Source organism: Crocuta crocuta, unplaced genomic scaffold, assembly GCF_008692635.1.
Source record: "Crocuta crocuta isolate KB4526 unplaced genomic scaffold, BGI_CrCroc_1.0 scaffold273, whole genome shotgun sequence".
Lineage (NCBI taxonomy): Eukaryota > Metazoa > Chordata > Mammalia > Carnivora > Hyaenidae > Crocuta > Crocuta crocuta.
The window spans coordinates 3,605,388-3,616,860 of record NW_027529425.1 but is presented as its reverse complement, the minus strand read 5'-3'; the positions used below and the strand labels follow the sequence as shown (position 1 = coordinate 3,616,860).

Sequence of the window (11,473 nt, the reverse complement as noted above, 5' to 3'; positions counted from 1 at the left end):
GGCGCCCTGCCAGCCACCCCGCCCTGCGCCCGCCGCGCGTCCAGGGTCCAGTGCGCTCTGCTCTGCGGGCGTCCGAGGGCGGACTTAACGTGAGCCGAGAGACCCTAGGCTGGCTCCCTCGGGAGGCCCCCTACCCTCGAATGAACCCATCCCCAGGTGTCCCGCCTGGAACAATTGGCTGCAACCCGATGCGTCCTTTCCCGGGCCTCCTGCTGGCCTGGCCATTTCCTACCGGCCTGCGCGCCAGAAGCGAGCCCCCCTCTTCCCTTCTTAGATCCTTCCCCCTGGGCGGTTTCTCTTCCTTCTGGCGCCCTCTTCCCTCCTTTGGCAAGGAAGACAGTTGGTTCTTTGCAGCCAGAGGCCCCACTGGAGGGACCTGTGGGGGTCTGGCTCTACCGAGTGGGAAGTTGGACCCCAGCCTCTGGAGATGGCTGGATGGGAGCCCACGCGGTGGCGTCCTCCTGGTAGAGTGGCCTTCCCTGCCTGCCTCCTGATAGCCACCCTCCTGACTGGGCTGGGACTGTGGAGAGGGGCTTGCAGCCCCTTGTCAGCGGGGTGGAGGCCTGGATGCGGTAATGGCTGGTTTGTGCCTGGGTTTGCTGGTTGATTTGGGCAGTAATATTTAAATGGTACAGATTAGCCGGTTTGGCCCAGAGGGGTGAAGCTGTTTGCCCAAAGTCACACAGCAAGTTAGCAGCGTGCAGAACGGGGTCAGTCTGACTACAGAATAGGTGCTTTATGGAACCCCGATACCTCCCAGCCTCCAGGGCACAGGGCACAATGGGCCTCCCCTTTCTGGTCTCACACAGTGTAGGGAGGGCGGGCCTCCTCACCTCTTCAGTAGACGTGGAAGCCCTACCAGGTGAGACGTGTTGAGGCCTGAGGGGTGAACAAATGAGTGAGCGAATGTGTCTGGACCCCTCCCTGTTGTAAGCTAATATTCTTGTTGGGACATGATCCCAGAGGTGTCAGGCAAAGACCTGGGAGGTCAGAAAGTACATCAGGACCCCAGATTAGATGGGGGGACGACTTCTGAAGAGGACACGTGAGCTGACCTGAAACAAGGTTGCATATATCAAGTGTGTGGAACAGTGGTCCGGGCAGAAGGCACAGCTAGTGCAAAGGCCCTGAGGCAGGAAGTTGCAGAAAGCCCAGTATGGCTGGGAAGGAGCTTGTGAGGTTGGTAGGTGGGACTGAAACAGCCAGAGGGGCCACCATGAGGAAAACCTCAAGAGCAGGTGGCCTCGCCCTCGCCCTCAGGCTCAGGAAGAGCAGAGCGAGCCTGGGCAGAGGCCCTCTCCTCTTGATGCAGCTTGCTGGCAGCATCATGGTGTGATTCAGGCTGATGGGGCAGGGGGAGCCGGAAATTGGGCCTGGAGAAGGGTTGGCTCATCTGTGAGTTTAAAGGTGCATGGAACTGGGGGAGGGGTCTTTGGGGGCTGAGATTGGGGCTCTTCTGGCCTCAGATCTTGGGGTCCTCCTGTCGTTCTCGTGTCAGCTGACCTCGGGGCTTCTTGGTGGGATAGGGGATGGCCAGAGGACCCGGAGCGGTTTGGGGTGGGGGGGCGTGTCTGCAGAGGCCATTTTGGACAGGCCTGCGTGGCAAGGGGGCGGGTGTCTGTGCTTCGGACGACACATGCTGGGAAAAGCCAGCCAGGAAGGAGGAGGATCCTGGGCTCAGCCTGCAGCGGGGATGTGAATCACTGCGGAGGGCTTGCACAGGCCTGGCCTGGTGGGGGTGGGGTGCTCCCTGCTGAAGCTGCAACCCGCCCACCAGCCTCAGTTTCCTCATCTGTCAGGGCTGCCCCGGGCCAATCCTTTGAGCCAGGCTTTGTTTCTGGGAGGGGCCCATATTGGCTACCAGGGAGTGGGGTCCTGGAGCCCGAGGCACATGGCCTGTGTCCATCCCAGAGGACCTGGCCTGCATGGGGCTGGAGAATGGCAGGGTCTCTGGGGGAGCAGCGCCTCACTCCCCAGTGGGGAGTGCTCCTCGGAAGTCTCGCCTGCCCTGGATGCCGGCCACACCCTGGGCTGTGCCTCACTGAGGTCCCCACTTGGTCTCACCGGCCAGCTGTGCCCTGGGGCTTGAATGCTCAGGAAGTGCCCTGTCCCAGCCACTCAGGGCTACTCAGAGGCAAGGCCAGCTGGCTGGCTGAGAAAGGGCTGGTCAGGCTGGGCTTTGCAGGATGTGTAAGAGCTCTCCCAAAGCGGCAGGACGTTTCGGGCAGTTCAGGCCCTTGTTCTTGTGCAGGGATGGAGGCGGGATCTAAAGTGGTCAGGTGGTGGTAAGAGGGACCGGAAAGTGGGGTGGATGTGGTGGGGGAGCTGAGGCCGCAGATGCTTTCCGGTCCCTTCCCCTAATCTGAATGGGGTGGTGGGGACAGGTCAGGCGAATTTGGGGACTGCTGGGGGTGAGGGGGATGGGGAGCCCTCTCTGAGGCACCTTAGAGAATGGCTCCGNAAGGGGGGCGGGGGGGGGGGGGGGGGGGGGGGGCGGCAGGCAGGAGACTGGCCTCTTTGAGCCCCTGCATTTGCCTCCCGGGGCTCCTGCGGGTCTGTGACTCAGGTTTTCTGTGTTGCTGCTGCTGTTGATGAAAAGAAAAATCCCGAAGAAAACCCTGTTCCCATAGTAACCCAGCTCTAATTAGAGACTCCGAGACCAAGTGGGGCCNCAAGAGACCCTGTTGATAGGCAGAGAGAGAAACCGAGGCTGAGTGAGGGGGAGGCACTTGCCCCAGGGTGCCTGGCCCCCACTTTGGGTGACTCCCCCGCTGGCCGTGGCCCTTCCATCAAGCCAGTTCCCAGACTCCACACAACCAGCTGATGGGGTCTGAGTAACCCGGTGGTTGGTGGCAGCTGTGTGCCCCTGGGTCGTGAAGACCCCAGCAGAGCCTCTGGACTTCCTGTGTTACCTCCCTCAACTTCCTGTGTTACCTCCCGCAGGCTGGGGGGTGCCTGGTCCATCTGCAAGGCTGTGTTATTAACATGAGCCCTTGGAACCCGCATATTTGACTTCTAACCCAGGTCCCTTCTGTGCCCCTCCTCTGTCTTTCCTGCTGCTGGAACACGCCCGGAGTGGCTTTTCCTCTCTATTCCCTCCTTCCCAGCGGCCAGCGCAGGCACCCTGGGCAGGTGGTGCCCTGTGGCAGTGGGCAGGCTCCCAGGGTGCTTTCCGCAGCAGTGGGGGTGGGGCAGGTTGGCCAGCTTTTGGGGACTCCAGTCTGGAGTGGTGCTCCTCCCCAGAGTGGCCCTAGGATGGTCCCGTTCTTGGTGGCTCGGATACGCCAGGGGCCCAGTCCCTGGTGACCCTCGTCCTCACCCAGTGCTTTACTGGGGGGCATGGATCGGGCTCATTACCCGCCTCCCGGCCACCAGCAGATCCGACATCAGGGCTGAGGGGGCCCAGTGGGCCTGCAGGGTGGAGCCCAAGGGGCTCCTAGAGGATCTGATTCAGGGCCCGGGTCTGCCCGTCCACAGAGACGGCATGGCGGAGGCCCGTTTGCCACCTTCCCCTCCTCAGGGCCACCAGCACTCATTGCCTTCCCTCTGGGTGACCTTGGATAAGGACATACTGCCTCTCTGCCTCAGTTTCCCTCTTTGTGGAGGTGAAGGTCCCCTCCCCCTGGCACTGATGTGGGTTAAGACAGGCTCACACCCTGGGCACCTGGGTGGCTCAGTCGGTTGAGTGACCGACTTCGGCTCAGGTCATGACCTCACCGTTCCTGGGTTCGAGCCCGTGTTGGGCTCTGTGGTGACAGCTCTGAGCCTGGAGCCTGCTTCAGATTCTGTTTCCCTCTCTCTCTGCCCCTCCCCCAACTCATGCTCTCTCAAAAATAAATGAACATTTAAAAAAAAAAGCTCACTCACACCCCTCAGGCTTTCCGCTTGGTGGTGGAGAGCTAAGGTGGGTTGGGGGGGCTGGAAACCAGGTTCCACCATCCACCAGCCTCCATCTGCTCCTCTGAGGGGACACCTACCACCCCCACTGATGTGGTCTCTTCCCTAAGGTGTCGGGACCCACACGGTGACACCCTTGCAAACCCCGAGCCTGGGCAGCCAGCAGACTGGGCGGAAGTCTCTGCTATTGTGTTCTGTTCTGACCACGTATCTACATCCGGGCTGCGGGGGTTGGGGGCACTAGAAGCCCCCTCTGGCCCCATCAGCTGCTTTAGGGACAGGGAGACGTGTGGGAAGATGGTCCTAGATGCCTTCCAGACCGAGGTGTGTGGCAGTTTGAGGTGGAAAAAATGCATGTGTCTGCAGGGGGCAGGGGGGTGTCCCTGCGCCATTCCCAGTGGGGACATGTGTGACTTCACTTTTACACGTTTATGAGTTTTGTAAGTTTTCTGAAAGGGACGTGCGTGCGCTCTTCCGTTTCACTGTTCACTGTTACACATGGAGTACGCTATACTGATTTCCCCCAGACGCCAGACGCCGTGTCCCACCGTCTCGCTCCGTCTGTCCCACTGGTCATTGTTTTTGGTTGTAGTTAAAGCAAATCCCTGATGAAATGATGGCATTTCATCTCGAGGCATTTGCACCTGAAAAACAAGGCCATTTTCTTACATAACCAGAATATGATTAACAATAATTAATCCTGGGGCGCCTGGGTGGCTCAGTCGGTTAAGCATGCGACTTCAGCCCACGGTTCGTGGGTTCGAGCCCCATGCTGGGCTCTGTGCTGCCAGCTCAGAGCCTGGAGCCTGTCTTCAGATTCTGTGTCTCCCTCTCTCTCTGACCCTCCCGTGCTCACACTGTCCCTCAAAAATAAATTTAAAGAAAACAACAATAATTAATCCTTAATATCGGATCCTGGGCCATATTAAGTCCCTCCCGATTGGGTCTAGAATGTGTTGTTGCAGATGATTTGTTGGAATATAGATGGTTCTACAATCGGAGAAGACCATGCGAAGACGGCCGGAGCCGGCCTTGCCTGGCCCCGCCTGGGGTCCTGGGTTCTGGCCTCTGGTGTGGAGGCTGGGGGGGTCTCCACAGCCCTGCCGAGTCGGCTGTGAGGGCAGGGCTGTGGGTCAGCCCGAATTGGGGGTGTGGGGTTCCCTGTGCCAGTCGGAGGCTCTCCCCGCAGGTATGGACCTGTCAGCCAATCAGGACGAGGAGACCGACCAGGAGACCTTCCAGCTGGAGATCGACCGCGACACCAAAAAGTGTGCCTTCCGCACCCACACGGGCAAGTACTGGACGCTGACGGCCACCGGGGGTGTGCAGTCCACTGCCTCCACCAAGTGAGTGCCCCCCTGCCACGCCCAGAGCCGCCCTTCCACTGGGACAGGCCTCAGGGACCTGGGGCAGCCCCTCCCGACCCTGTCCTCTCACCCCCAGGAACGCCAGCTGCTACTTTGACATCGAGTGGCGCGACCGGCGGATCACCCTGCGAGCGGCCAACGGCAAGTTTGTGACGGCCAAGAAGAACGGGCAGCTGGCCGCCTCGGTGGAGACAGCAGGTAGCCAATCCCCGGGTCCCCGGAGGGTCCGCTCCCTCCTAGTCACTCAGCCGCACCTCCCACAGGCCTGTCCCGCGCCGGCTCTCCCCCTAGGGCTGACTTGCTGGGCGGCCCCAGACGCCAGCTCTCCCTCTCTGAGCCGTGCCCCGTGGGGCTCACTGCCCTTCCCCCTTCCGGGACAGGGGACTCGGAGCTCCTCCTCATGAAGCTCATCAACCGTCCCATCATTGTGTTCCGCGGGGAGCACGGCTTCATCGGCTGCCGCAAGGTCACGGGCACCCTGGATGCCAACCGCTCCAACTATGACGTCTTCCAGCTGGAGTTCAGTGACGGGGCCTACAACATCAAAGGTGGGTTCTCCTGGGGGGGCTCCGTGGTTTGGCCCTGGGGATAGACATCCTGTGGCCGCCAGGCCCCTTTCCCTCTTCCCTGTGTAGGAGGGAGACTCCCCAGTGCCCCAGAGCGAGAGAGTGGGGAGGGGAGTGGGGAGGAGAGCAGGGTGGGAGGCAGGGCTCTGGAAAGGGTGGGCCAGGAAGGTGTCGCACACCTGACTGTGGGGCTTAAACCCTGGGTTGGGGAGAAGGGGCAAGGACCCCTATCCAGCAGGGGTGGGAGGGACACAGTTCCCGAAGCGGTGATTGCAGTGGGGGGGGGCCTGATGGGCCTTGCCCCCCGCCCCCCAGACTCCACAGGCAAGTACTGGACAGTGGGCAGCGACTCCTCGGTCACCAGCAGCAGCGACAGCCCTGTGGATTTCTTCTTCGAGTTCTGTGACTACAACAAGGTGGCCATCAAGGTGGGCGGGCGCTACCTGAAGGGCGACCACGCGGGTGTCCTGAAGGCCTGCGCCGAGACCATCGACCCCGCCACCCTGTGGGAGTACTAGCCTGCGCCCGGCGCCCTGTCCCCGCCCCGCCCTGCCCCTTCTGCTAATAACTCTCTTCTCCAGGCGGGCCCCGGCGGTGGAAGCCCCTTGCCTTTCAAACTGGAAACCCAGAGAAAACGGTGCCCCCACCTGTTGCCCCGTGCCTGGTCCTTGGAGGGGATCTCAGACCCCTCTGCCCTCTCTTCTCTGCCATGGGAGAGGCTGGCATCCCTTTTTTCTGACCTCAGACGACTCTGAGCCTTATGTCCCCAAAGTGGCTAAGGAGAGTGGGGGCCTGGGAGGCCTTCCTGAGCCCCTGGGCCTGGTGGGGTGTGTAACTGGAATCTTCTGCCCCTTACCAAGAGCCTCTCCCTGCCCCCCCCTCCCCGGGAGCACCACCCCTGAGGCAGGGGGAGGCTGTAGTGGGGGGAGAAGGTGAAACCGGCGTGTGCCGGCTGCTGTCCTCTCTGCACCGCGTGGGCCCCCCTGCCGGCCCTGCCGCTCTCGTCTGGGTGGTCTTGTCTCTCATCTTTCACCCTGGCCTGACTGGAAGCAGAAAATGACCAAATCAGTATTTTATTTTATTTTTTTTAATGGAACATGATTGCTGGAGGCGCCCAGGCAAGCCTAGTGGCAGCCACGAGTGGTCTTCGAGGGGTCTGGTGGGGGATCTTCAAACGGCATCTCCGGGCCTCACAGCCCTACTTGCTTGCTGGCTGTGTGTGTGTTGGCGGGGGGAGGGCTTCAGGGTGCTTCCCTGAATCCCAGACCTGCCCCTACCTCCTTGGGACCTCTCGCTCGCCCTCTCCCTCCCCCTGCCCGGGCCTGTGTCCTCCATCTGGTGGTGCTGAGCCCCCCACCGCCTCAGCCAGAGCCCCCGGGGTGATTGGTGCTCCCTGTCCGACTGGACTCCTTGGGTCTCCGGGTGGGATGAAGCTGGGCGGCACCCTCTGCCGGGAGCCCCCTGGGGAGCTCCCAGCCCCGCCTCCTGCCAGCCCCTCCCTCCCCCCTGTTCATCTCTGCCATGCATCTCACTCTGGGTGTCTTGGTCTTTTATTTTTTGTAAGTGTCATTTGTATAACTAAACGCCCATGATAGTAGCTTCAGACTGGAAAGCAAAATAAAACAATGCGTGTGCAGCCCTGAGCTGGCCTGTGTGTGTGTTGGGGGTGCAGGAGGGTGGGGCGGGCTGAGCCCAGCGGCCTATGCGTGGTCTGAGCATCCTGGATGCCTCCAGGAGTGACAGAGGGCCCTGCGAGGGACGGCCTCTTACCCCAGAGGTCTGCCTGCGGTAAGACCGGTGTCCCAAGCACATGGCAGGAGCTCCTGGGTGGGGAGGTGGCTGAATCTGGTCCCACAATTTCCTGCCTGGAGCGGGCTGGCACTGTGAGCCGGGCCCGTGCACTGCAAGCCTGTGTGCTTAGGAGGCAGAGATCAAGGTAACATGAACCCGCAAGTCCAGCTTCCTCCTGCCTCCACAGGTGCCCTTGGAGGATGGGGGCCCTTGGCCACCCTCTTCATATACTGCAAGAGGCCTTGTGTGGATCCATCCACACCGCCAAACGCTAGGCTCAGGCCTTGTAGGGCCTGGGATTTCGTGGTCCGAGGGCCCCTATGAGGACGGGCACGGATAGAGAGGGGTGCAGGCCCTGGAAGCAGGCTGCTGGATGGGCTCAGCTGGGGTGTGTGGGGGGGAGTGGGGAGAAAGGATGGGTGACTATAGAGAAACTGGGCCCCTAGGGTCAACCCTGGAAGTTGGGAGACTCTTCTCCATCTGGCAGACCAGAAGCTGATGAAGTGTCTGGCCCTGAGCCCACCCTGCGTTCTCGACCCCTGGCAGACCCCACCCTGGCTGGTCCTGCGGAGACTGCAGTATCTCAGCCCAGAGCTTCTAAGGGTAGCGCTAGTTCCCATCTTACAGAGGAGAGGACTGAGGTCCAGAGCAGTCAGGCACAGCCTTGCGGGTGGAGCATGGCACCCTCGTGGTGTCCAATGAGCAGACTGTGACTGCGGATGGATGGGGACCTGTGGGGGGCCAGGGCAGGGGGAAGGGGGAGGGACTAACGCCGAGGGCTCAGCGGAAGCGCTGATTGGCTGCTGGTGACGAAACTGGGATGCCGGCGCTGTGATTGGTGGTTCCTGGAGGCGGGAGTCTTGAGATTGACAAGGGCAGATGGCAGCCACAAAGGGATGTTGGGGCCCCAGCGGGGTCCTGGCGACCGTCCCCCACCCCTGTTAAGGCCAGGCTGGAAGCCAGAAAAGTCTCAATGCCGTGGAAAGAACAGATGAACCTTCCGGAGCTAAGCTCTTTCAGACCATGGGGGAGGGGGGGAGGAAGAGGCCCTCAGAGAAGGGGGTGGGGGTGGGGTGCAGGGGCTCCAGTTGGGCACAGTTGTAGATCCTGCTGGGTGAGGTGGTTCGAGCCCTGCCCACGGAGCAGGAATGAACTACCCTGGAATGACCCCAGGGTCCGCTCGGGGAATCAGAGCCTAGTCCGGAACCAGACAAACTAGGCGCAGATTCCAAATTGCATCCATTCCACAAAAATGGGCACCTGCCACACAGCTGCGCATCGTGGGGGAATGTGAGTGGCTGGGGCGCGCGGTCTCACGGGGTAGATGATCACATCTAGGGAAAGAGGACATTACAAGGGACGGGAAGGACAGTCTGGGCAGAGGGAAAAGCATGTACAAAGGCCCTGCAAGGGGGAAGCCAGGCAGGAGCGGGAGTGGAGCCTGCTTGGGTCCTCCCTGAAGAGTGGGTTCGATCAAGGGAGGCTGGTTGTCTCCAGAGGCACCTGGAGGCAATGAGGCATCTTCCTGTAGACTCTTTGTGGAGCATGCTGGGGACCACCAGCCTCACTCCTGCACACCCAGGCTCCCCACTTCTGGGTCTTTCTGGGCCTCCAGGTCCCTTCTGTCAGAACTGACTCTGGGGCCCAGGATCGGATGCCAGAGCGGGAGACGCAGCTCTGGATCCTGCCAGAAAGACGTTCCTCAGTGTCTCCTCGTGGACAAGGGCGTGGCCCCATCACATGTGATCCCGCGTACACATGGCCTTACGTACGTGCATGGGCACATGTAGAGTCCTGTGCACACACAAACAAGTGCACACACAGACGTGAGCACAGACACACATTCCAGCTCCAGGGAACCGTGAGCTGTCTCTCTGGTCGGTGGGGCCTCTGAGCTTCCCAAGTGTGTCGGTAGCTCAGGCTCCTCCCATTTTTTAATTTTTAAAATGTTTTTATTTTTGAGAGAGACAGAGCGAGAGCGCGGGAGGGTCAGAGAGAGAAGGAAACACAGAATCCAAAGCAGGCTCCAGGCTCTGAGCTGTCAGCACAGAGCTAGACGCGGGGCTCAAACCCATGAACCGTGAGATCATGATCTCAGCCGAAGTCAGACACTTAAGCTGAAGTTGGATACTGAGCCCCCCAGGCGCCCCTCCTCCCCTGTTTCTGGGTAGATCTCAGTAGAGGACACTCCAGGGCCAGCTGTGCCCTACTTCGTTCAGGGTCAGACCAGCCTCTTCCAGAATTGGAGAGGTGACCTCCAGTGACCCCACACTGAATCATAACATGAGGCCGCAGAAGGATCTGGACTCTGTAGGGACCCTCTGTCCTCAGTTTCCCCCATTTGAAAAATGGGCGATTGGTTCCCTGGCAAGATTGTCCAGATGGAGGAGGGGCTCTGAGACCCCTGGGGCAGTGAAAAGAGAAGGGAACAGATGCGTCTCCTGGGGCAGAAGGAGGCCTGGAGAAGCCCCCCCTCCCCGCCCCGCCCCCGCAGGGAGAGGAGAGGCAGGGAGGGGGGCGGGGTAGAGTGGAGCATTTGGCCTGAGGCCCAAGCCTCTTAGTGGGGCCCCTGGCTTAACCAGGAAGCAGCTCATCCTCCAGGAGGTGTGAATAATCAAGACAGAAGTTGCACAGACTTGGAGGAGGGATGTGCTCTCCCCTCCCCTCGCCCCTCCTGGGACCCAGGCCTGACCCTCTGGGAGCAGAGGGGGAGGCCCACCTTCCAGGAAGCTGCTACTGGTACCAGGCATTGGTAGGTCCTCTGCAAGCGTTACTACTTTATCATTATTATTATTTTAAGAATTGAGGTAATAGAAGCATAGAGATGTCAAAGGGTGCCCGACCCCAGCCCTTCTCCCCCTGACCTGCCCTCTCTTCCCGCCAGGGTAACACTGTCTTTTACTCTTCCGGAAAACCTTTCTATTATGTACAGTATTCATACACAGCCCTTGCCATGTGCCGGCTACTAGCCCCTTATTAACGCCCTTAATCCCTGTGATGGGCTGAGTTGCGTCCCCCTTAAATTCGTATGCTGAGGCCCCAACTTCCAATATCTCACACGGGATTGTGCGCGGAGACAGGGCATTTAAGGAGGTGATTATAAGAGGTGGCTGAGGTGAGCCCCATTCCCAGCTGACTGTGGCCTTCTAAGAAGAGATTAGGAGACAAATTTGCAGAGGGAAGACCGTGTGAGGCCGCGGAGAGAGGCCCCAGCTGTGCTGACACCTTGATCTTGGACTTCTAGCCTCTGGAGCCAACAACTACTGTCCCCATCCATCCCAGCCTGGCAGGGTGGCGGTAAGCGAGTCCTGCTCCTCCCATTTATTGATGCAAAGACTGAGGCACAGGGCGGTTAAGTCACTTGCTCCCAGTTTGGGGTGCAGCTGGGATTTAGAGAGAGAAGCATAACCGGTTTGTACAGCACACAGACTCTGGTGGGATCGGTTCCCCCAGAAACAGACACACACTCACTGCCATGTGGCTTATTTGGGAGGTGACCCCGGGAAACAGGGAGGAAGGCACGTGAGCCTGGAGGAGGAGGAAGGCAATAGTGTGTGAGCACCTCGGGAGCCCAGGGGACCAGCATGCACCCCGCCAGCGGCCACGCGGTGCTCACCAGCCACTTCCTTAGTGGTTACCCTCCTGCACTTTGGGCTTTGTGGCCAGGCTGCAGCTGCGAGTGGGGGAAACTAGGGGGGCAGCCGGGGTGAGGGGTGGTACGTCCCGGGTGCAGCAGGAGGGTGGGTGGGCAGGCCTGCGGTGCTCAGGCAGCAGCTCTGCGCCGGGCAGCGAGGGGCTATGTGGCAGGACCCCGTTGTGGTTCTTTTATTGTAATTCATTAATGAGATAATT

The 11,473-nt window shown here is 60.3% G+C and overlaps 1 protein-coding gene across 1 annotated transcript in view; it reads left to right on the top strand.

Moving 5' to 3' along the window:
• Window positions 1-7,473, top strand: part of FSCN1 (fascin actin-bundling protein 1) — a 9,450-nt gene extending 1,977 nt beyond the window's left edge. The window contains exons 2-5 of the mRNA XM_077758758.1: window positions 5,087-5,243; window positions 5,341-5,462; window positions 5,645-5,812; window positions 6,146-7,473. Of these exons, the coding sequence (XP_077614884.1) occupies window positions 5,087-5,243; window positions 5,341-5,462; window positions 5,645-5,812; window positions 6,146-6,348 (650 nt within the window). The 3' untranslated portion in view covers window positions 6,349-7,473. The remainder of the gene's footprint in view (window positions 1-5,086; window positions 5,244-5,340; window positions 5,463-5,644; window positions 5,813-6,145) is intronic.
• The last annotated feature ends 4,000 nt before the right edge of the window (window positions 7,474-11,473 follow it).